The 26,593-nt window shown below is 35.2% G+C and overlaps 1 protein-coding gene across 2 annotated transcripts in view; it reads right to left on the reverse strand.

Annotated features, from left to right (window-relative positions):
• KCNH7 (potassium voltage-gated channel subfamily H member 7) overlaps positions 1–26,593 on the reverse strand; it is a 213,884-nt gene that overhangs the window by 38,136 nt on the left and 149,155 nt on the right. For both annotated transcript variants that reach the window (XM_051624143.1, XM_051624144.1), the window contains 2 exons: positions 8,716–9,141; positions 320–719 (listed from right to left, as the gene is read on the reverse strand). In XM_051624143.1, the coding sequence (XP_051480103.1) occupies positions 320–719; positions 8,716–9,141 (826 nt within the window). The remainder of the gene's footprint in view (positions 1–319; positions 720–8,715; positions 9,142–26,593) is intronic.

Raw genomic sequence — 26,593 nt, forward strand, 5'->3', positions numbered from 1 at the left:
ATCTAATTATGGCTATGAAAAAATGATGGGCTATAGTTTCCTAAATCCACTTAAAACTCAGCTTCCTAACCTACAAGGGATTTGCTTAGGCACTGATACACAACACAAAACCTCTGACAGTTCGGAGAACAGATTTTGACTAGTCAAGCAAACTGACTACTTCCTGACACTGCCTGAGTCACAACATATTTTTGCATATAACATTGCTTTCTCTGGGAATTCGCCCTTCCAGCTGCATGTTTCTAATCTTATTAGCTTAGACTGTTAACTCTAAGTTAAATGAGAAAAAAAAATAAATTAATAAGGTGAAACTACTTACAGCCAATCAACATGACACAGATGGAAAAGATTTTCTCTGAGTTGGTGTTTGGAGACACATTTCCAAATCCTACACTTGTAAGACTGCTGAAGGTAAAATAAAGTGCTGTAACATATTTGTCCTTGATGGATGGTCCAGAGCTTGCATCACTCTTATTGTAATGCTTTCCTAATTGTTCTCCTAAAGAATCCAACCAACCAATCTTGTGAGCCAAGTAAGGTCTTTCTACGTTTCCAATGGCATACCAAATGCAAGCAAGCCAGTGTGCAATTAGAGCAAATATGCACATAAGGAGCATCAGAACTGCAGCACCATATTCTGAATATCTGTCCAATTTCCGTGCTACCCTCACCAAACGCAGCAGTCTAGCTGTCTTCAGAAGACCTATTAATGTGGTTGTCTGTAAAAATAAAATACAAATAGAAATTGATTTTTTTCTGTTAGCAAATGTACTTTCATGAAAAGTCAGCAGGAACAAAACAGTGCAAATTCCAATATTTTAGAGAATCAGCAAAAGCTATAGATGAACCAATTTCAATGTAATCTTACTTTCATTTTCTTTGAACTGTCAAATGTTATAAAATAGTGAAGAAAATAATTGAAAATGCACATTTTAAATGTATATAGAAGTTGTAATTATCTCATGAACAGTCTTTTATTTTGAATCTTATTCTTGATCTGGACTCTTCAATCCACCCTAATGGACTTAAGTGATCCACGAGACGAATGATGTTTTGGTATGCTACAGTCTGTAAGCTACTGGAACTACTCGTTATATGGCTGGCCTTGTAGGTAATAAGTATTTATGATGTTTGAACAAGGCTGTGTGACTATTCTTGATCCTAACTTAGAGACTCCTTGCAATGCTCTGACACACATGTTCTAGAAGAGAGAAGGAAGAGGGTGGAAATATCCCAAAGAGTAAGAATCTTATTCTGCAAATATTATCATAGAATGGTTTGGATTGAGAGGGACCTTAAAGATCATCTAGTTCCATCCTTTCTGTCTTCCTGTTTGTAATGGTCAGAACATTCTATACAGGTAGAAGAACCACTATGAATAGAAAAGAATGGAAAAGTTACTGCTGTCCGGCTCCATATTAGCCTTCTTTTTGCATCTTTCATCCTGAAGCTTGCAGGTGCAGTGGTAGAGGCCACTAATGAAAGTACTATACCATTAAAACAAACAAACAAAAAGGATCAGTTATAAACCAGGAATATTTTCCAAGATTTTTAATGCAGAATTGCACTATGATTCACTGGAGTCTTGTTGAGGTGCTGGTCTCTTTAAAGGAATCTCAAGTTTATGAATATAAATTTACAGTTTTCAATCAGTAAATAATTTTCATACTTGTTAATTCCTTGTAAAAGAATTGACAGCATTGTAAATAGTAAATACTTGGTTTCAAAAAAGAACTCAGCTACCTTTTTCCCTCCATTAAACCTGAGCATATGTCAAAGTATTTAGGTATATGTCAAGACTGAATAAGTTTTTAATAAGTTTTTCCTTGATCTTGTAAAGATTTTTCTTTTCATTTTTAACATGCTTGTATATTATATACCACTTAACTGGAAGTTTTCTGAGCCTTACAAACTACTCTGATGGTAGTATGTGTCATGTTAAAGCTTTCTTCCAACAAGTACTAGAGTAGTTTTAATGTTTTAATAAATCCTTGCATTTACCATGTTTCTGAGTAAAATCCAAAAACCCTTGGAACAAAAAAGATACTTTCTTGGCTGGATTTGTCAGCCCAAAATATTGTTCATATTTTCTAAGTAAATGAGCAAGAGGATAATATAGGCTGACACTGGGTAACACTCCTTGTTTCAACTTAACAAAAATTTCAGGTGAATCTATAATTGTCACATAAAGAAGGCTGTTTCATTGGTTGTGACCTCAACATTCTAAAAGACCACATTGTTCCAAAAGCTATGCCTAGGCTGAGTTCAGCATAGGAATATTGCCAGTAGGTACTTTTTTTTTTTTTTTTTTTGTAAGATGGATCAGACTTTAAATAATTATAATCCCATCAGGAAGAAACAACCTTAAGAAAAGCTGAGATTTGTCCTTATTGGGGTGTAGGAACCAGATGTAGTCGTATCTCTACACCATGCAAGTGGCAACATATTCTTACAGTGCCCCTTAAAGAGATCAGAACAGAAGGCTGATTGTGAATCCAAAATATGCCGAGTATTCCATCCCATTCTTAAGATAAGACTTGCTAATATGCATCCTCAGGGTCAATCCCATGCTTAAGTACTTCATCAGTGAGAGCTCTGGAGTGTGCTGGCAGTGTATAATACAGGTAAACTCCATCTCTTCAGTGTGAAATCAGCATGAGGGAGACTAGATAAGCTTTAAACCATCAAGAAACTCATCCTGAAATTGAGTTTTCTTTAACATAGTGGAGGGGCTTTGACACTAAAATGTAGAGATGGAAGGCATGATCCATAGGTTTTGATGTGTCTTTACATGCTGTCCACTTCTCAGTGTAGCTTCAGCTTTCACACAGTAACAGTCCACTTCCCATGTGTCACTTGACCAGGGACAGAAGTACTTGGTGTCAGAACTATGCCTCAAGCAATGTAATTTCCTTGGTGTTCTGGCATACTTTGCTCAGCACGACGCCATTAATGTCTGCAAACAGCAATCTGGTAGGTTTCTCTGAATTGCTTGCTGCTCTGTTTTTAGCATATCTAGCTGTATCAGCTGGACTATTGGATACACACATCAGGATTTTTTTCAGTAATAACATTTTCCCCCACTATAGTATATTCAGTGCAGACAGCATTCCATTTACTTAAGACACTTAACTGTAATTCATGAGAACCACAGCACATATATAAGTACTTTCAGAATCTAAAATATCTACAATACATTGAATAATTTTTAACTGGTAAGATTTATTAAAAAGGTAAGGTCTTTAGATAATACCCATTGTACATAGATTCTGCCAAAACAGACATTCTGTTTCCTTGAACTTATTTTTTCATTACAAATAAACAAAATTATAGAGAAAAGTAAAAAAAGATCAGCTTATGCTTCTCCACTTGCCTCACTTGGTTATTGTGCTATTTGGCCCCTTAAAACACCTTTTACTTTTTTCTTGCAACAATACAGGGGTGAGACTTGGATTAAAAGTGCATTGGGCTTTTTCTGTTTTGACTTCAGCAATAGCACAAAAAGTGAAGAACAGATCATGCCTACAATGGCTCTTTCATGCCTACACAGTTTTCTCTAAGAGCCAAGTAACCACACAGAAGATATCTTTTGGTTGTTTTGGAGTAATTATTGAGTTTTGCTACTAAGAAGCCTGTGAAAGGTTAAAGTTCATTAATTATTTTATCTCTGTGGGGAAAAACCCCACAACTTTCTAAAAACAGGAATTAATGGGTAATACATTTTCTATGTTTAGGTCACTGAATTTATTTTAAAAAATCCTTTTATTTTACAAGGGGTTATCCTTCGATTAGTCATCTTTGGTAACAGTGAGATTAGTTTATACCTTCAATTTCTCAAGCCCTGATGCTGAAATGACCATAGCAGGGGGCTATTTTCATGGACAGCAATTGATTACAGCTAGCTTTGAAAGAGGAAAGCATCATTCTATCTGATTGCAGAGGGTATCATTCATAAGTTACTGGTATTATTCCAGTTATTAAGTGGAAGAGGGAGTTGGTATCACCCAATTAAGTATCTGCATAAATGGTATTCTGCTTGTGCAAAGAGCCGTTTACAACTGATGATTGTCTTATTGATGGCCAAATCCTGAGGTTTCTTCTAGATTTTTTGTTTTGATTTTTTGTATGTTTGTTTGTTTCTTCATAACATTAATGTATAAATCAATAATGTCATCTGTTATTTGTCTCTTTTCTAAACCTAATAACCCAGTGAAGTTAGGAATATCTCAAGCTGTCTCTTCCAATGTGCAATAATGTGCACTGTCTTACACAGCATTTCATCTCCTAGTCTATTCCAGCTTCGTGGCATTGTAAGGTCCTCAGTTCCTCAAGAATTTCCTGTCACCTACACTTCATCTTAAAATCACTGTCAACTTTCTACCTTTTTTTGCAGCCTGTAAATAAAACTATTAAATAGGAGTACTATAGAATCAAGCATAGTTAACCCTTCTCTGTCTCTTGGAAAAATATCTAATATATGCCAGAATTTAGCCTTTCGGTCTGTGCTCCACTACCTTAATAGCCTCTTCTGAGCACTGTGTCATTGTTGAAGATCTTTATGCTGTATGCATCATGATACTGAAAATTTTAGTACAAACAGCAATTAAACAAAAATATTTCAACTAACCAAAACTTCTCATTTACAGCAGGGTATTGGTACTTCAACTGCTGTTGATAAAGGACTGCCAAAATAGTCTATGAATAACTGCCTGCTCAGGCAGTGCTGGGGTTCCTTTTTGCTTCATCTTGAAAAACAATTAAGGGAAGGAGAAGTTGATACTAAATACTTCTCTGATATTACACAGCCACCTAAATAATTTCCATAGAATCTACCCTAATGCTGCACCATCCTGGGCTGTACTCAGTTCACAGAGTTGCTAATGCAAAGACAGATTGCCTGTACAATCAGCTGTGCAGTCTTCTTGAAATTAATTGGAATAGGTTTTCCATGTAAATTGCTAGACTTAGCACTAGAAACGACACTACTATCTTCCTGAGATGTTTTCTGAGCTTGATTTTCAAATACATTTTAATTTGGATGTTGGTAAATTACTGATTCTATCAGTGGAGATCCAGTCAGGACTTTTAGGTTCAATCTCTAATTCTTGAAATGTGGGATTCTCCTTTTCAGTTTGCTTTAACAGATACAGTGTGTGTGATGGAGTGAAGAAAAAAAAACTTAGAAAAGAACAAGAGTACTTTGATTTATATGTCTTCATTTTAGCCAAAACCCTATCTATTTTATTCATTTACTGCCATGAATAGTAGAAACATTCACTTTTACATTTTTTTGAGTATGCTGGATATATATGTCATGATGTATTTATTTTGATGTAAATTTGCAAAAGCAAAAACCTTCATGGTTTTCTGCATATTTCAGCTGAGTGTTCTCTCTGGCCTCAATTTCATAAAACTAAAAATATGAAAACCTTCTTGCCGAAGCTGTTACCATTACTTGTCTGTATGTTTTATTGCAGTAGGTTCTAGGCGAAAGGGAAGAAATCCTATCACCTATATATTCATCCAATTTTCCCCTACAATGTATCTGTCTTTAAAGTGAGAAACTGATCAATATTAAATGCATATATAAAAAACACCTCATTATCTTAAGCTGCATTCTGCTTGTACATGCACATCACCTATGTGTGTGCTTTCAGGAGCTTTGCCAATGCAACTATTATTTGTTTAAAATCCAACCCAGACTCCTTAGATGAGCAGAATAATTAAAAATATACTACCAAAACCTCAGAAAGTATAAAGTCTATCTTTAGATTAGATTATTTTAATAATCCTAAGTATCAGGGATGTGATTTAACAATTAAATAAACAAAAGAGACAATGATTTACTACCAGTCATAATAATTTTATGTTGCATCTGCTTAAAACAGGAAAAAAACTAATTGAAAATTATATTAGTTCCCTGTCTTAGAAATTGGAAAGTTAACTGTCATACTCTGTTGCTTTCCTATGGTTGACAACGTATGGCTCAAATGGGAACATTCAGATAGTGCCACATGTGGTATTTGGATTATTATCTCCTGCCCTTTCTAGGCTTGGTTTGATATCAAGGTGTTTTAAAGCTGGGTGAGCACACATGAAGCTGTCTTTGGAGCTTATGTTGTTTAATAAAAAGGCTGTTCGATACAGTTGTTCATAGGGGATTCTATTTGAAGAATCTCTAGACAAAAAAACCCAAACAGCTATTTAATAAAAAAGATAACCCTTATGACTGAAAAATATTCTATTACATTAAAAATGCTCCATTCTAACAGTTTTACATTTGCTCCTTCTTGCTAAACTATCAAAAATGGGATCATTGGGGAAATATTATAGTTAACAATGTAGGAAGCAAAACTGGAGTAAGTAGCAGCTTAGAAAATGTGATTGACATATTCAATATGATGAATGAGAGAGAGAAGGCACCATGGCATGATGAACTGGTCATAATCTGTATAGGTTCATTGCTGCTTAGGTAAACAAAGTTTTTCCAGGTAATGAAACTGTTTAATTATGAGGTTTCAAGGGAATAAAGAATCAATTTACTTGTATCTGCAATACTGAAAAAGCAATTACACGGTCCAATAATTTCTGTTCCAGGTTCCACATTTTTATATTTGTGTACTCACCTGCCAGAATGCACTTGTTTGCAAGTAATCGGTAACATTATTATTTTATGTTAACGTTAGACACTTAGCATTGTTTTAGCACTTAGCACTTTACTCTTAAGGATGTCTGTAACAGGGGAGGTGTGGAAGAATGATGTTCAGCGTCAACTCCAAAGAGCACTCCTTCAATGAACTTTAGAATTGATCCCTCTTTTAATATTTCTTGTTCCTCACTTCCAATCACTGAACATAATTTCCAGAAATGAAGAGTGCTCATTGATCAGAAAGGGATGCAGACCACACCTGAATTGTGTGGTCCAAGTTAGAAAGAATCCTGTTTTCAAGATGTTTGGCTTTTATGTGTCTATGCTATCAAAACTACAGTAAAAAAGTCTGTGGAAAGACTGAGACCTACCACAGATAATGACTGTAAAAGGTGAGTGAAGTGTTTCTTGAATCTCTCAGCTTTTTAGTCTTTTTCTGAATAAAAAAGCTGTATTTTGGTAAAAGAATTATTAAGATGTTCCCTCTGTCCTTTATGTTACTGTCTTTCTTACTGCATTCCTTAAAAAAAAAAAGAATTTTTACTGCATGCTGTTTACCTACGTGTTTCTCCAAATTCCTCATTTGCCTTGAGTGTGTACCCTTATGTTCAAATTAGTGGGAATATCACTATTGATCAGGAACATTACTATTGATTCCTATGACTGCTGAATGAGACTATGTTATTATAATGATTTTTCAGACGGACAGGAGACAGGAAAACATGAGTTTAAGAAACTCATGACTGATATTCATTCTGTTTCTGAAATTTTTAAGACTGAATATGCTCACAAGACTCTCAAGGTGCATGTATGTGCCAATAGTTTTATAGTTACAGAATAGTAGAATAATTTTGGTTGGAAAAGATCTTTAAAATCATCAGATTGAATGGTACTTAATTAAGTTTACATGTAGTTTGTGAGGATAGGGAGGGTATGCTCAGAATTCTGATCAGGCTTTTGGTGTGAACATAAAAATATTTTCTGTCACAGCAAATGACCTTAATAAAAAGGAATTAATTTTAAAATGAAAATGTGACATAGAGGCATACGGTCAGATCAGTATGTTTTCAGGCTAAAGGTTGCTGAATAATTTGTAGTTTTCACCTTTCTCTTCTCAAGTAATGAGAAACACGTGGATGACAAACTGTTTTGCTTATGATAATATGTGCAAAACAGTAATTATAAGAAATGTATCTATGTCCTCTGAAAAGTGAATAGATCATATTTTGCTTGGTTTCTGCTTTTTTTTTTTTTTTTTTTTTTTTTTAATAACTGCTGTGTTTTATGCATCACATAAAAAACCCCCAAATCTCTATTTGTCCGTTCAGTTTTCATTAAAAAAAAAATTATAACTTTACTGCTTCTTAAATTAAATAAAATTTTTTGTCAGGACGCAAAACTGGGTCAAGCAGCCAGAACCCAGCATATATTTTATACTTTGGATGCATACATTGAACATTTTTTTAACCTTTTGTATAGACAGAGTAAGGACACTAGTCATGTCTGGCAAGGTTAACCCCATATAATCTTTTTTCCTATCTTTTGTTAGTCCATATTCTTGATAAAATAGGCAACAGCCAAGTAATTTTATTAACTGGTTTACACTGCAACTAATCTGTTTTACACCGAGTAAAAATCTGATCTAAACATTTTGAATGGAGAAAATTTATATTACTGCTTTAATGCCTATACAACACTTACACACACAAGCAGTTTTTACAAAACCAGCAGCAAATCAAAAGAGCAGTCCTTAAATAAAAGAATTTGAACAAATTCTTCATACATTATATATTTATTTCATTATTTGTAAAGATGGTATCAAATATGGTATAATTGAAAAAAATTACCTGAATCATTCAACTTGTTCTCCTGTCAGTTGAAGCTAATATTCTGCATTTTTCTACTAAGGAAGATTTAATTTTAGTTTAACTTTAAAATGGGGTGGAACTATTATACAGCCTGACAAATAAAAATATCTGACAAGTAAAAAAATATATTAGGATATACAGATTATTGCAGCAAAGTCAAAACTTCAGATGTAAGATTTCATATTCATTTAAGCTTACCTCTTCAGAGCCAGAGCCAAAAATCAGCAGGTCAAAAGGTATTGCAGCAACCATGTCAATTAGGAACCAGCCTTTGAAGTAATGAATTGCTATTTTTGCTGGATCACTTACCACTTCTTCATTCTGGTTTACATATGTTGTTCTGAAGTTTATTAGAATGTCAATGATAAACATAATATCCACAATTAAGTCTACGACATTCAGTGGGCTGCAAGAATATCCACACTCTCTCCTCTTCCGTTCCTCACTATCATTCAGAAGGAAGGCAGCAGAGTAAGGGGTGAATATGGCCGTGTATATCACCAGCAACAGGATGAGCCAGTCCCAGACAGCTTTGAAAGGACTATAGTGCAATATAGTAAACTTGTTGATGCGAGGTGTCTGGAGTTTATATTCTGGTAGAACATCAGCCCCTAAGGATAGAACCTAGAATAAGAAATACACCATGTCAATAATCAGGTAGTGTATCTATTCCTACTTTCAGTAAACTTAGCAAATATGGGACAAACTTACAAAGTACTTCATTGTAGTTTTGAAGATTAAGCTTTAATTACTTGGTGTTTTAGCAAACTAAACTTCTGCAAAATTTTCAATCTCTGCCAGGTCCAATAAATTAATTGAGAATTTTACACAGTAGCTTGATTCTTGTTTCCTCTAGCAATCAGTAAGTGGCATATCTGGTCCATAAAATCTGCATAATTAAACATGTCACCAAATTAATTTAACTATCACATGGTAACCTTGCCAGTCTTTTCCTAGCCAGTGAATGACTTGCAGTGATGTTCCAAATTATTGGCTCAAATTCACTACAAAAGATCCTACACTCATTAGAAAATCTTTAAGCAATGAGAAACAAAAAAGCTAGAGACAGATCTGTGAGTGACCTTGACAGCTGTTTCCACTTTAAGTTTTGTGCTGTGGAAAACTGTCATGCATGGACGAATTTGACTGAGGCTATACTTGTACAGCTAAAGGTGTGACAGAGTACCACAGAATTGTTGCCTTTTGCTTCACTTCTCCTTTTGTCAATGCCTAAAGCTTGGTTATAATTCCTTTACAAGCATGGATCTGTTGGTGTTATCTAAGTTGGATTTCAATTTTATTTGGAAGGGATTATGTTTGTATGCACTGCTTGATTTGCTGGCTCTAGAAGCTGAAATGTTTGCTTTGTTGCAAAGAACAAGCTTAGTGCGGGCACCAGATAAAACAAATTACCTTTGGCTGCTCCTTCAGTGTGATTGAACTCTGACATGAAGGAACAAAACCTTTAAGGATAAGAAGGTAAATTATGTTTTCGTCTCTATTCAATGCTTGGCGTAGTTATAGAGATTGTCAGCAATGATGATAATTATTGCTTTCTGTGCTTCAAGTGCTCTCCAAATACTATGGGACTAAGATCACCACTTAATTTTACACAGACCAATGAAAAAATATCAGATGGTGACAACCTTCAGTTTCTACCCATTTGGGCATGTGGCATATTCAAGAAATCTTATCTTAATTTTCCACTGGTTACCTTTACTTATTCCTTATTCTCCTGCTAATTAAAACAATGCTGTTGTTGAATTACTTTAAAAAGTAATTAAAATCAATACTTATACCAAAATGAAATGACAACTGGAAGGACACATATCAGCAATATTGTCTGCTTTTATTTGCTTTTTGTTTATCAGTAAGTAGTTTGGGATGTGAGATTTCAGCTTGTTCAAGACAGAGGAATTTCATTCTCCTCAAACATAATCTTAGAAGATTGTAAGGGTGAGCACCCTCCTTTCTTTTTAACTTTCCAACAGCAAGTGTTGTGTAAACCTCAGGTACTAGCTTTAGTAAACTATATGGCACATCTTATTCAGTGAAGTTCTGCTCTGAAAGTGCTGAGAACACAAGGGTTAATAAGAATTCTGATCCTTTGAACTATGAAGAAAGAAATGATTAAACTACCCAAAAGATTATATGGTACCTTCAAGCAGCCATTAAGCACCATGCTGAGGTGATAGTAGAGACTGGTAATCTATTTTTTTATATTGTAACTATGACTTGCACTTAACTAATGGTGCTAGCTATTTTTTATGCATTCAAGACATTAGCTAACAGCAAGCTGAAGCTCAGGCGTTGCTTAGTTTCTTAAGCAGTCTTAATACTTCCAGACTCTCACCTGGTGAATTCACAATAATGTTTTCTCTGTATTTGAGAGCAGTGGGAGTATAAGTGGCAAGGGAGCCACTATTTATAAAATTTGTATCAGTGTTCTCCTTCTGGTTTTTCAGACAATGAAGGAAATTGATTACACAAGAACAAGAAGGCTTACTTTGCATGTTTCTTGCAGTTGCTTGAAAATTCCAAACCGTGTGATTCACTTCAGAGCAACATATAATGTGAATTGCACCTATTCCCCTGAAATCTGGCTCCTGTTCTCGGTTTGGTTACATTTATCCCTAGACTGGGTTACAGTGAATTAAGTGAAACTGAAGAGTACACTACCCAAAACTCCAATAGGATAAAATGAGGAAAGAGCAGTACAAAAGTGATCATAGAAGAAATGGATCAAACTTTTTCATGATAGTTCCTTAGACACACACAACAGGAGAGGCTGACTGATGGCTATGAGTTTCATATTCATGATGTGATATAGAATTTTACATTTCTGTATTACTTGCTCCTATGTTTTTTTTTTTCATTTCCTATGGGAAGTAAAAAAACCTAGTCATTACATAACTATTTTTGTTTGCTGGATCAAGAGAAAGAAGATAGGAGTTTGTTTTTCAAATAAAAAAGTCATAGTTGCATATGCACAAAATAGAGAAAACACATTATTTGGTTTCATGTTGACAATTTCAATAGAGACTGAATATCAGGTGAATACATCCTTGTGTGGCATACCTGCAAGGCATTGATTGGCCAGTCTTGGCCATCTTGGCTAGATGGAAGACTTCAGTGTACTTAGCAATAAACCTAAAAGACATTTACTATTTCTACTTACTTAAAATAATGGTTGACAAATTCACTGCTAATGAAAAGACATCTTATTAAGTTAAACTCTCTGGTAGTTTGGATTGTAAGCCAGTTAGCTTAGGGAATGAAATATTTTTAAGTGTAAGGAACGGCACTGGGACAAGCCTAAAGTATTGCAGCTTTAAACAGTTTCTTAACCTTGTGACATGAAATTATGAGAAAGCAAACCTTCCTCACATCTTACTAAAGAGAAGACTATAATGCTAAGTGGCAAAAGTAATACTAGCTACAATGGATTTTCATTTAAAATTTTTAGGAGTATTCAACCTTGATGAAATACCATCTAACATTGTTTTCACTGGTGAAAGCAGGAATGTATTTACAACTGTTTTGCTTTACAAGCAGTGTTAGGTGATGAAATTTATTGTATTTATAATCAGAAAATTTCTAAGTTAAATAAACTGTACTGTATTTTGATTTGAGCAAAGAACCCTGATCTAAAAATCAAATTTTCTTGTGTGTTTCTGTTTATCCCATTCACTGTCAAACCAGTGCTGCTGCAAGTTAGAAGACTCTTCATTCAAACATGTTTTTTGACTCTGAGAATCTTGCTTCAGGTGTTTAACATATACAGAGCTGGTGAGCATTTTTGCTCTTTTTGGGTTCATGTGTTTATTTTCTAAGGTCACAAGTTCAAGGTAGCTCTTTTTATAGAACTGCTGCAATGAGATACCCAGAAAAATATGGAGTGAGATGAAAGTAACTGTCATAAACACAGTTTTAGACAGATTTATCTTTATAAAGGGTTGGGTAGCTTTTAATTTCTCAAATACAACAGTAGTTCATTGAAATGGAAAGGACAGATATTTAAGAAGAATGAAAATGTATTAATGGCTGCTGTTCTTTTAAGTAGAAGGATAAAGAAACTGTATGTCCAGGTGACAATTAAAAAAAAAAAAAAAAGAAAAAGATTTGGTAAGTCTTTATTACTTTAAATGATGTTACAGTTTGTGATGTTACTGTTTTTTTGACACTTCTAACATGTTTTCCCTCAAGAAAACCAAGACGACATTTAACCTCTCTAGCTTCTGCCAAGATGAGAGAATAATATTTACCTACTGAACTGAAAGCATCTTGCAAAGGATAATGAGTAGAAAGCATTCATAGAAGCTGTTATGCAACAGCATTGAATTAGCATTCTAGCTACTCTAAATTTAGTTGATTTTTATTTTTAAGATTAATTCACACAAATACTTGTCCTCTTCTCCTTTTAATTTTGAACTCATAACTTAATGGCAACACTTTCCAGTTCATATTTATTTCCTGCATGAAAACACTTTATTTTTGTTATCTATTATGGAAACTGTACAGTTTCAAGAGACTGAGAGACTCATACTGCTATGTACTCCATGTATATTCATAAGATGCTATAAGCAACTGATTCAGAAAGCATTGGACCTTTTGCACTTTAGCTAAGAATTTGCAATATTTTTGTGCTGTTTATTTCCCAACAGAAAGCAGATACATGATTAACTGTTGTAAGATACATGGATTCAGGGTTTATCCGTGCAAAAGGTAGATGTGGAAGTCTGATGGGTGCAAAGTTTAATAAACTAGCTTTTCAGAAAGATACTTTCCTACATCTCATGACAAAGTGTCTGATGCAAACTGTATATTTAAATTATGTATTTGTATTCAGTTCTAAAAACTGTTCTGTCACTGATACTTGTGATGAATTTAAACAAAGCTTGTATGAACAAGGTTAGTTCTTGCACAGCACCTTTCATGTTAAGAGAACTTCACAAACATTTAATAAAGCTCACAGTATAAATATCTCACCCATAAAACATCTTGTGTAAAACTATGGAAGATGCTACCACTCCACTAATTGAAATACAATGTTCAAATTATTTATTTATAGGAAATATTGTATGACTTGAAAAACCCCTATTTTGTCAATATCTTGCTGGGCTCGGTCCAATGCTAGGCACACAGACCTGACAGATGAATTGATCACTCTTGCATCTTTAAGTTAGGGATGCTGTAGCAACTCTAGCAGTATTTCAGTTCCTTGTACACTGAGAGACTTGAATATCTTTATTACATGTAGAGCTTCAAGAAATTTTAAAATTTCTCCTTGTATAAAGTGTATTAAGCAGTGAAGATATGAAATTTACATGAAAATGTAAACAAGATGATAATGGGTTAAGGTAGTTCTATTATAGGCATTAGTGTAGTCAATCAAAAATAAGGCAAGGAATTAGGAAGAACATTTGACTTTTCACATCTTTGAATCCAAATATATTTTAAAGTTGAATCAGAAAGGCAAAATAATTCATACTCATTATCTGAGTGCAACAGTGAAAGGTGGCTACATTAATGATGTAAAGAATGTTGTGTTTTCTCAAAGAACATAAGCAAGAGATGACATGAGAACATTAACACAATTCTCATTTTTATAGGTTTCCATAGATTATTAGGCTAGGTTAATCTCAATGATTTCTAATTAATTTCAGAAAAATGAAAAGCTATTTGGATTAAATTTTTTTTTCCAGCTTAATTTTTAACTCTGCACAATTTTATTGTTGGTAACTAGGAAATCAAGGAAGGCAGCATCTCCTAAGTTCATGTAAAGTTAAATTACTATTCCTGTTTGCTCTCTGATGCAAATTATAGTGCAGAGTACTGCTGATACTATCCAAACTCACTTAGATCTTGAGTACAATCTCTTCCATTTAACAGGTAGTTTTCAACCCATTTTCAGATCTTTATTAACAAGGCCAATAATGAAGTGAACAGGAAAAAACTGGGAAAACAAAAGAACTGAGAAAAGTGAAGCAGATGCAGAGGCTAAAGCCATTATTCTTGAAAGAATTAACACTTTTTAACACAACCATAGACCTTAAATCTGAATGATCACACAGTTCAAAAAACGAAGCAGCACTACTTCAGCTTTAAAAGAGAATATGACTTTGCATTGGAGATTTTATTAGATTTTTGGAACTCTTTTCTCTTGATGTAACCTCTCCTGGCACTGTTTTCTCTGGTGTATTAGTTCTACTGAAGCCACCAAGCTATAACTAGCAAGGACATCTCTTCCCTTTCCTCCTCTATTCATACCATTACCCTGAGATCCCTGCAGACTAGACCTCCTAAAGATATCTATGAATCTAAAAAGACCTAAAAATAAATCTTATAGAAGTATTACTGAACAAATGGAAATTAAATAAGCATTTGCTCCCTGATGGTAGGCATTACCTAATTTACCAGAAGACTATAATTGTAATTCATATTTCAGTCATCTTGATGACTTTCTTAATGCTGACACGAACAACTCATAAGACTACAACTGTACTGAAAATGCTGTAGTGCTTTTGATTTAGTACACCCTCCAAACACAGCATTGTATACTGCTTTCACACATCATCATTAAAAGGCATTTTTACATGTAGAAGATATTTTTACATGTTTTTTAAAGGACAGCTATTAAAGAACCTCTTCTTAACCAAGAAATACTTCTGGTGGGAAATGTTAATACTTCTTGATTTACTCTTTTGTCTCTAATGAATGCTTTCAAGGTATGTAGCATGACAATTTGGATATAATACTGATACTTAACTTCATCTATCAGCCAGTTTGAAGTATACCCATGAGACCTTATAATATAGTGTTTTAAGTTTTACTAAAGAAAACCTGCTGCTGTGTGAAAATATGACTGGTCCTTGCCTGTCCTATATTTTTCCCATTTGTGACTTCAGATACAAGAGGATATAAAACTTTCTTATTTAAACAATGAGCTCAATATTGCTTTGTTTGCAGGGTCAGAAACAGCAGCATAGATTTTTTTTAATTTATTTTACTATGACCACTTATTCTCCAAGTGTAATTTTAGGCAGCCTTTGAAACAGCACTTGTGTTTAATGGTTTAATCTGAAAAACTCAAATCTTAGCTGAGAGTATTTCTATCATTTTTGTCCCAGAAGTCAATCTATCACTAAATAAAGCTTTTTTGATTTAGTCAAAGATAGACATTGTGGCATTCTCAACCTAACTGAAATGCAGAACCACTGGAAACATTTTTTGATATTCAGTAAATTAATATTATAGAGGAGGTGCAATTTGGCTGGCAATGAGATAGTGTGAAAGAAAAAAAGGTTAAGTTTTAAGTGGTATATGGAATCTATTTGATTTATTCTTAAGTAATTTTTATAATAAATGTCAAAAAAATTTCAGTGAAGTTGAACATTAGTATTTTTATAACTAAAAACAATCTTTCTGTATATTTTTCTCCTCTGACCGAAGTATTTTCTGATTAAGGCTGTCATTAATATACATTTCACTATACTCAGGAATGCAGCGTTTGGATAACGGATCACAATATTTTACATTATGTCATCTAAAACATATAACAGAGAATGATTTTAAGATCTGTTCCCAGTGCTGAAACCCACACCCAGTGAGTGTAAGCCTCTGACGTATCCATCAGTGACATCACAAATCTGCATACAGTGATTGGATTGATGCCTTGAGATTACAACAGCTGTACTGAACAATTACTGGACTTTCACTAGTGCTCACACTTCAGAAATTAAATTGTACCCATGGACACTGAAATCTTCAGAATTGTAATAGCACATCTGAGAAATCAACCACTACTGCAATACAAAGCAAAGAGGCAGGTCTTACTATCAAGTAACTTGACTTTCTGTATGAAGGGAATTACAAGACTATCGTGGTCTTAAAGATTTACAGTTTCCTCAAGAAAGGTCATCCAATTAGTATCCATTTGATAGAGCAGAATCCTTCCTTGGTGATAAGGAAAACTTTCCAGTCTGAGTTGGATTTGAGAGCACTGGGACTTCCTGGTAGGACTGAGCACCTAATAGGATTGAAGCCATGAAGTGCCACTTTTTCGTAAGACTAACAAATAATTAGGTAAATCTGTTCAGCTAAAGATGTTTAAATACATGGTAACCCAAAATCTTCAAAATTTTCAAGGAAAGTTATGTATGCCATGAGGTTAATGCAGCAGAACAGCCCTCTCATATTTGTTCAGTACAATTGTGCAGGTTCCACAGAAATAATATTCCTCTGGATGTTAGTGTCAAACAAAATTGCTTCACCAAACTGAAATACATGTAATAATTCAGAAAACTCACTGTGTCTAGCCTGTCATTTATTTTCTCATGAAGACAGATATTAAATGAGAAAAAGTTTTTTACAGTTAATTTTCCATCCATTATTTTCCCTTAAAAAAATTAAGACCTGGTTTATAGATCTTAAACATCAGGAGCCTCTTCTTTCCATCAGTCTGTAATTACTTTCAAATTAGTGGTATTGCATCATCAGAGCTACACTTAGAAGCACATGGATTTATTAAGTGTGCTTTACTGAAATTTAAATCTTAAATTAGTAGTATGCAGACTGTCAAAAAAGGAGATATTAACAACTAACTATTTTTAGCAAAAGTTAATGAAAAAATATGTATTACATTTTTCATAACCCTCTTCTTTAAAATTCACTACACAGTTTTAGTTCAGATTACAAAACAATATCCTTCAAAATGGTAGAGAGTTTGTGAGTTATTCATTGCTCTTCTGGCAACACTAAGCTGCTAACAAGCATTTATATGACAATAAAACATCCAGGGTCAAATTTGTAATTAGGGCTTAAATTATTGCTGTGGTTTTAGTCAACTAAAAGATATTTTCTATAATTTGCTCATGATATGGCAACAAAAGAAAGTAGATTTTGTGCTTGTTGATGTAGTTTTTTCTTCCTCACAATATTTACGAAAAATGTATCTTTCATCATTATCCATTTCGGCTGCCTTGATAGCTGCCAAGCATGTTGATGCAGCTGAAGAAGAGCATAAAAGCTGTAAAAATACCTGAAGTACATAGTGTAAAAATTAAGCAGCTACAGCCATAGTTTGGTTCTCTGACTCCAATACTTACTGATGTACCTGTCAGGAGTAAATGAAAAGGGGAGAAAAGATCCTTATGCTCACACTCATATTGAAGCCTAACCTTCAGTTTCATGGTAAATATTTTTTCCATAATCAGCAAAACAAGCAAGCTTTAGTTTTAAAGAAATGGCATTTTGTAATTAGACCCCTTGTTGCTAAAAAAAGGTGTGGACTGAAACTGCTCTGATAGTGGGGGAAAATCTTCATTTAGACGTGTCCAACTGCCCTGTGGCTCTGCAGTAGTTATACCTAATGAGCATATGCAACCTGGTTCACTTAAAGGAGACATTTAGTCTTAGCAATCTGCCCAGGTTCTTCTCTTCCCACCACTTAAAGGAAAGTTTCTTGCATTACCTCATCTTTGACCAAATGTGGTCATTCCAACCAAAAAGCCATTTGCCAAGGGGAAATGGAACACAGTGCATACACGTGTACACACAATGTGATGATACAAATCACACTTCACAAGCAAAACCAACCTATAAAAGCATGTTCCATATTTATAGAGCTATCCTTTCAAATAATACTGGTTAGGGATAGTTGTGACCATAGAGAACTGAGCAGATGAACTTGCCTTTCCTCAGTCAGTAGCTGGATCTTACAGTAGACATTTTTCTGTTTTGTTTTGTTTTGTTTTTTAATGTAAAAACCTGTTTTGGTTTTGGGGAATTGTGATACGACATGGTAGGACCTTTACAATGATCCTTCACTAGCTACTCTGGTATTCTAACAAAAATGTGATAGCATGGTATCAGTGAGTCAAAAATAACTCCCCGAGAAGCTTGACCTTGCCTGTGTTATGCTAAATGAAGCTCATGTTCAGGAGAGAACAGGATCTTTAAGGTATGGATTTAGCCAAGGAGACATGGGAATCTTTCTGGTACTATGGCTTGATCATATATATGGTTTCAGGCATCAAAAGCTCAATCCACTGGAGAAAATGTCTAGGATAGAAGCCTGAATGTAAGCTTTAATGGTCTTAATGTTCTTTTTTTTCCTGCTTATATTGACTAATTTATCATACTGTGTAAACTGCAAAAAGGGTCATTCAGGTATAAAGAAGAGAGAAAATAGACAGCATAATAGATCTGGAAATTACTATGCTGTCCTATGCAAAACTTATTTTTTAAGCTTTGTTTGAAAACCTGGAAGGAGGCTGCAGTCCATGTGCTATCCTAATGAAATTAATCAAAATAAATTAGCTGACCTCTAACACATTCTACAGAACGACCACGAGCCACAGACACTGATTTCTTGCCCACTTACAACCCAGCAGCTAACATTGTTAGAGACTAAGCTGCAGTTGTAGTCTTCCATTGTTAATCCATCTAAAATCCTAGTGAAAATAAACTTCTCTGAATGAAACAGATTGGTACAGATGTGAGACCATACTATACAGCAGTTCTTTTGTTTTAAAAGAGAGTAGGTTCCTTCATAATTAATAGAACCTACTTACAAAGCGGAACATTTTCAAAGAAGATGGATGCTTAGATTAGAAAAAAGGCAAAGCTGTGAAATGAAGAACTTTTCTTCCCCTTTAATAAATGTTTCTCATTTAATAGTAGTAGCATTCTGAATAGGCTGTCTGGAGCTGAGCATACCTTCTCATGACAGCTTCCAAGGTATTAAAAGACAAGTAGTTACTGCAATTTTTGTTATTTAAAAAGATGCCACCTTAATGTAAAATTTGCAATTCTTTGAATAAAACACTTATGCTTGAAAATATACCTGAAGTACCTTAAAGATAATTCCACCATGTGCTACAATGAAATATTTATTCAACTGTGAATGAAAAACACGTTTATCTAAAAAAATCTAACTCAAGGCCACCCTGATATCAGGAAGAAGAAACTCGATGTACTATGAATATCAACTAAATATTCATGGAATTTAGGTACTTGATTACAGATATATTTGAATTTCACAGAATATTTTTACACTCCAGATGGCCTGAACTAGCCACTTTTAGAAACTTATTTTCTAGAGATTTTGTTGTGCTATGCTCATTAATTTTATGCCCACTGTCACCTATATCAAACATAAAGTTCAGTAAATGCTTTGTAGCTACATGTTACCACACTGATGAGCACATTATTAAAAAAAAAAAAATACTTAGGATTCAATGATCCTTTGATTTTTGATTCATACAGTTGGTTTCTGTTTTTTTCAGTGACTGTAATTTTATTATAATTCAATATAATTTAAGGAGTGTTCCTCCTTTTATTTTTTGTTAAAGCATTATCTCAGAACTAGTCTGAGCATGCATTTCTTTATTGATCCTGTTATCAGTTGCAAGCAGAAAGTATTGTCCACGTTTTAACACGCTGCAGATGATAGATAAAAAAAATATCTTCTCCTTTGGTTTATTAATTTTGAGAATTCATTACACAACATACTGTGCTAACTGGGCACTCTTTGCTTTCTGTTATTGTTTCTAATCCTATGCAAAAATCCCAAATCCTTACAAGAAAATATTTTCCTCAGCTGCCAATACATCAAAACCAACCAAATCATGTTCTCTCCTACACCTTGCCAAAGACTTAACAGTAAGAGCCTTGTTGCTGTTTCTCCTTTATATGCGTAAGTCTACCTGGCTTCTAAACAGTAGTAGAAGATAAATGCTTTGTAATTATCCCCAGCTAAATCATCACCCTACTAGCTGCAAATTACAGAAACTTTCTGCTCTCACATTTAGTTTATTCATCAATTTCTCATATTAGCAATGTGTGGAAACTTAATTGCTTCCTTGAAAAAGTTAATCTTTCAAATTACCCACCAGTTTTTCACTTTGAATATTAGCTAGTATTACACTGAAAGGAAAACTCCTTACTTTCAAAAAATGAATATTAAGTTTGCTGAACATATCTGCATTTTTTGTCTCATGAAACGGATTCTTAACTGTGGTGAATATGTAATTTCAGAAAAGTGCTAAACATTGCCTGCCAAGGTTATGGCATTTTGTGGCTACTTTCAACACTGGTACTATAGTATGTACATATGAGGTGTCTGGCACTAGAACAGCGTTCAGAATCCATATTGTTTGAGAGTAAGGGCACTCAGGGAGGGAGAGGGGGAATCTTGGGTCGGAGGCCTTGGTGCCCAGGGTTATTTCTGTGGATTTTTAACAGCTGGTCATTTATGTAAGAGAAGTAAGAAGCAAAATACTCTAGGAGTACAACCCAGGACTGTCTCTTTCTAAGGGAGTACTCCAAATGTTACCTACACCAGGAACCTTCCTTGTGAAATGCCAGCTTTTTCCAGCCCATGAGATCCACAATTTTCTGCCCTCTTCCCTCCCTCTTTCCACAAACCAGCAGCTACTGCTGTCTATTGCTGGGTGATTTTCTCTGGGAGAATATACGTTTATGCTGACCTAAACATAGAAACTGTTTACTGAATTAACATGGTAACAACCTGACTCTGATCTAAATAGGAAGTTATGCTGTTTTGAGTAGGAGGTTGGGATAAATGGCCTCTAGAGGTCTCTTCCACATCACATTTTTTTGCAGTTCTAAGGTTACATAAAATAGAGGCTGTGACTCCTTTCATGGCTATTTTAAGGCAGCTCTAACTGCATGTGTGAAAGGTATTCTATCAGGCTGTGCAGGCCAAGTGGATTGGAGGACTCTTATGAGTTCTCTGGATCCCAATAGTGCTTGACAGCTGCTAAGCAGGGGCTTTAATTTTTTGCAGTTCCTAGTGGGACAGTTCTGGTGGGTGTCAAAACTGTTGGTTTTAACTCAGTAACCTATCAAGTTTAGAAACTTTCAAGGTCAATCCACCATGAAGTGGGAGTTTGGGGGTTTAGAGCTCTAGTGTAGAGAAACTAGGTTTTCCGAAGTGCTACCTACACCTTGGTTCTGATCAGTTTTACTTACTTCTTTAGGGCATTAGTTCTTACACCCTATAACATATTAGTAAAATTCATTATTTTCAGAACAGACTATAATGCAGACTGAAAGCCCATGTATCAGCATCAGAAGAAGATTTTTTTTAAAAAAGATCTAGTATTAAAAATAAATAAATAAATCATATGCTCCATTCCATGTTAGCTTCGCAGAACAGATAGTTGATAGCAACAAAAAAGAGATCACACAAAACAGTTATTAATCAAAATAGTAACTGGATACTTTTTCCCAACTCAGCAAAATCAGGCAATCTCTTTCTCAGATCAGTAGATCTTGGGGGAAGGACATGGACTAATTAAGGATGCATCCAGGTTTCATGCTTCAAAGCAGCTGGACTTTCCGACTGCTCCATTTCTACCATATGTTGTGCAATCTTCTCAAAACACTGCAGCAGTTCAGATGCCTTGCCCTATTCAACTATCACAAAGAGACGTGGATCTACTTGAAACAGTCACCATTGAGGAATATTTTATCTTTTGTGCTTGCTGTGAATCTGTAACTATAGATGAGAAGCTCAACATGAGCCACCAGTGTGTGCTGGATCCCAGAGGGCCAATCAATCCTGGGCTGCATCAAAAGAAGTGTGGCCATCAGGGTGAGGGAGGTGATTCTGCCCCTCTACTCTGCTCTGGTGAGGCAACACCTGGAGTATTGTGTACAACTCTGGAGCCCTCATCACAGGAAAGACATGGAGGTGTTGGAAAGGGTCCAGAGAAGGGCCACGAAGATGGTCAAAGGGTTGGAGCACCTGTACTATGAAGAGAGGCTGAGAAAGTTCGGACTGTTCAGCCTGGCGAAGAGAAGGCTCCGGGAAGACCTTATAGTGGCCTCTCAGTATCTGAAGGGGCTACAGGAAAGCTGGGGAGGGGCTTTCCATCAGAGACAGTAGTGATAGGACAAGGGGTAATGATTCTAAACTGAAAGAGGGGAGATTTAGGTTAGACATCGGGAAGAAATTCTTCACCATGAGGGTAGTAAGGCACTGGAACAGGTTGCCCAGGAAGGTTGTGGAAGCCCCTTCCCTAGAAGTGTTCAAGGCCAGGTTGGATGGGCTTTGTGCAGCCTGGTCTAGCATGAGGTGTCCCTGCTCATAGCAGGGAAGTTGGAACCTGATGATCTTTCAGGTCCCTTCCAACCTTAACCATTCTATGATTCTATATTGGCCATGTTAGTACTTGATGCAATGGCAATGAAAATGTTTTTTTCTGAAATGGATCAAAACAGTGGTCTTTATTTTCTGCTTCCATGCACTTTGTATAGCTACTTGCTTAGGTGCAAAAAACCCTACTCCAGTTTTGGTGACACCTTTGCACAGGTATAAATGACTACCCTGAGACTGGGGTATTTTATTGGTTTTGCCAGCCATTACCATGATGCTCTCTTATTTTCTTCTTTTCACACACATCTTCTAAATGATAAAAAAAAAATCACACACATTTCTACTATTTCTATAACTACATCTATAATAATTATACAACCTCATTGTATAATAATAAGAAAAGATGAAATTGTATTGCATGAGGGGGCTAAGATCATTAAAGTGAATAATTCCTATATAATCATAGAATGGTTAAGGTTGGAAGGGACCCGAAAGATCATTAGGTTCCAGCCTCCCTGCTATGAGCAGGGACACCTCCCACATTGAGAACAGGAATAGCAAATAATAGAAAAAAGAGTATTTTCACTTCAGCAGAAACTAATAATTTAAACTTTCCATACAATTACTAGGGAATGTTGGCTCTGCTTACCCTCCAGTTTCATTATTATATGTATGCCTTGCTGTGTAACTGGAAGACATATCAAAATTGTTTCTCCTTAGTTCAGAATTTTCTACTTTATGTCAGCTTGCGTTCCCAAAGGATCAGCCTTGAAATGTTTGTCTGCGAGTTATTCTGTGATGTAAACAGTGCAGTGTGTCAGCTGAATCAGACTGCTGAAAATGTGTAGCTCGACAATTTGGTTTATTTTTAGGTCTTATATTGCCCCTTCCTGTCCTAGATGCTGCTTTAAGTTTTGTTTTAGCCTGAAAACCTGAAGGTCAGTTCATGATCACACAATTGTTCTTTTTATATCGACAGTTGAGACTGGCGTTCGGGGATATCCTTCCTTATTTCTTAATCTTTTGGGGCTGACAGAATAAAGTCTGGCCAGATTAGAAAAACCTACAATGAAACAACAAGATCTATCACTTCATAGATAACACTTCACTCAGAGCTCCACTTTGAGATGAGCTGTGGGTATTCAGCATGTCTGCAAATCATCCAGTTAACTGTGTAGTATACATTTATCATCTGCTCAGACAAATAAAGAGTTTGGGTGTGTGTATTTCTTACAGGTGGGTGGATGACAAAACTGTTTTGAAAAGTATTATTTACAAAAATTTTAAAGATCATAATGTCATTTTAACTTCCTGTTTGTCAGTTGTTGAGACAAATTATAAACAATAGGTACATATTATGTCTTTCAATCACATGCTTTTTTTCAACACACTGATGAATTTCAAGAGGATCAATAATCCCTGAACACTAATGATCAGGGGCCACAAAATCAGTTCTTCTTAACATAACAAAAAGATCAGTACTTTATAAGTTCATTAATAGGACCAGCCATTGTTTGTTGCCCGTGTTAATCTATAAGCATTCTGGAATTTTTTTCTTTCTTTGAAAATAAGCATAGGTACTGGCTGTTCTAATCCTTATGCTGCTTTGGAACAACAGCTTTGAAACCATACATGAGTTGGAGCTGGATGTGTAAGAAGAATAAAAAAACACACAGTATTTAAACAAAAGATAAAGTCACCTACTATTGCACCTCTACATGCTGTAAATTTAAGCCAGAGGTCCCCTTTATGAACTAATGAAAAATGTTAAGGGAGAGAGATAAAATTGTTGCCTCATTGCTTTCTTTAATAAAACTCTACTTTTTTGTGCCTTTGGGAAGACTTGTAGCTCTTTCTAACAATCAGTTTCAGGACCCCAACAGAACCTGTCTGTGCAAAAGAATGCAGGAATTAGACCATCCCACTGAATAAAAAATGTGCCCCTGTCCAAAAAAATTAATAATTAAAAAAAGTAATTTGAGACTTTTCTAGAAGAGAATCTAGCTTCACATCTCTAGAAATTATAATGTGAAACTTAAAAACGAAACAAAACAAAAACCCTTCCAGTAAAGTGGAATGGAAATGTAAATTTAATTTTAGTGACAAATACCTAGTTTGGGATATGACAATACCAATTTTTCAATAAGGGCTATCTGACAGATACTAGTGGGCTATTCCTCTCCATATAAGCCAATATTATGCAGAAACAGGCATCCAAAAGATTATATGCTACTCTGCATTATACATGGAGTTTTGGTCAGCAAGGACCCAGGAAAAGGGACAAGATATTGGGGTGTCTACTAATTCAGGGTGATCACATGTGCAGCACTTCACTACAAGCTATATTTTATGGCAATATTCAATTGTAAATAATGTCCTGAACACTTCTATTAAGTAGTAAGACAATAATTTAAGGGTCCTTGCAGTAGACTTTATAGCCTAGCTCTCTTTACTTAAAAGGCAACATGCTGAGGGTTTCATTTATTTGCTTATTTACTGATTAAATTCTGCAGTGAAATCTTCTTTCCTCCACTTGCATTTCACAGATATATTTTTCACTAAAATAATCAAACACTGCCCTACAACATCATCTGTTCCTTCTGAAATTATTTTCTAAACTTTATTCTCCCATCTGGTCCTAATTTATTCCACTAAAATCTTATTGATAAAATGATCTCACTCCTCTTTAATGCTTTCTAAAGTGTATAACTTTTGTCTAAACACAATGGCCATGGCTCTTCTATTTATTTATTTTATTCTTCCTCTACCTTGTGAAGGTAGCAATGTGCCATCCCCTTCTTTTTCATTGTCTTTACTACTTGAATTACTTCTCCAGCTTGTGGATGACAGAAGTCATACAGCTGCTCCCTTTGGAAAGAACTTGTTCTTATATATGCTCTGATGTTGGTACTCGGTTTGATATTCTTGATGAGTGAGAGAGAATCCAGAGTGCAATGACCCAGCTGTGAGGCTCACTGATACCTTAGTGTGGTGCACACTAGAGTTAATTTCTCTGTATTTTGACCTGCACAGTGGGAGGAGTCACAGTAATGGAAATGTCAGGTTATAGCAGCAGGACCAGACTTCTCAGCAAAGGAGAGGGATACACAGTGAGGAGTACAAAGAGAGCACTGGATGGGTGTTCGATGGTGCAATACGTGACTGGACATGGCCTTCCAGGTCACCAAGTCCTGCAATGCTAGAAAACCCCATTGTGTTATCTATCCCTTTGCTGCATTTCTCAGGCTCTCTAAAGACAGTAAGAATTCTTACCCTAACTTCTTTTATTAGAAGACTGTTGCAGAATATCACTACTCTGACTAGGGGTGGCCTTTTACCTTGCCATGGCCTTTTTATGCTGATTTGCTCTCTTACTGATATTGTTCCATAGATTAAATATTTACACATCAGAAGACTTGCCAGCATGAGCATATTTTAATTATCTCATCTGGTGTTTCTGCCATATTCTATTCTCAATACTATGCTCAAACCTTCCAAAACCACTTTTCCACTACTCTGCAGATACAAAATTGATCTATGAGCCTGTGACATGTTTTACAAAGGGATTTAGATTTTAAAGACACAGGCAGACATGCAGTGGAACTTTCAAGGTTCAAACTCCTATAGAACACATTGAAACCACTGGTATTTAGAAACATAAACAGGATTAAAACTAGCCTCTTTCATCTTCTAAATGTCTATTTTCTATGTCTAATATATCTATTTTTTCCTAATCTAATTAATGAATAACTAGCTAACTACATCTTTGACTAGAGAATTCAGTAGACCTACATTTATTTATACCTCCTAGGAGTTTCCCCCGTACCTAATTTAGAGTTTAGGCTGCAGGAGCAGTTAAAAACATCAACAACTAAATATAACAGGAGAGAAAGGAACAGCTGTGTGGATTTCTTTCCCATTATGATGAATGGTATATTTTCAAAGTTTCTT

This window comes from Apus apus, chromosome 6, assembly GCF_020740795.1.
Source record: "Apus apus isolate bApuApu2 chromosome 6, bApuApu2.pri.cur, whole genome shotgun sequence".
Classification (NCBI taxonomy): domain Eukaryota; kingdom Metazoa; phylum Chordata; class Aves; order Apodiformes; family Apodidae; genus Apus; species Apus apus.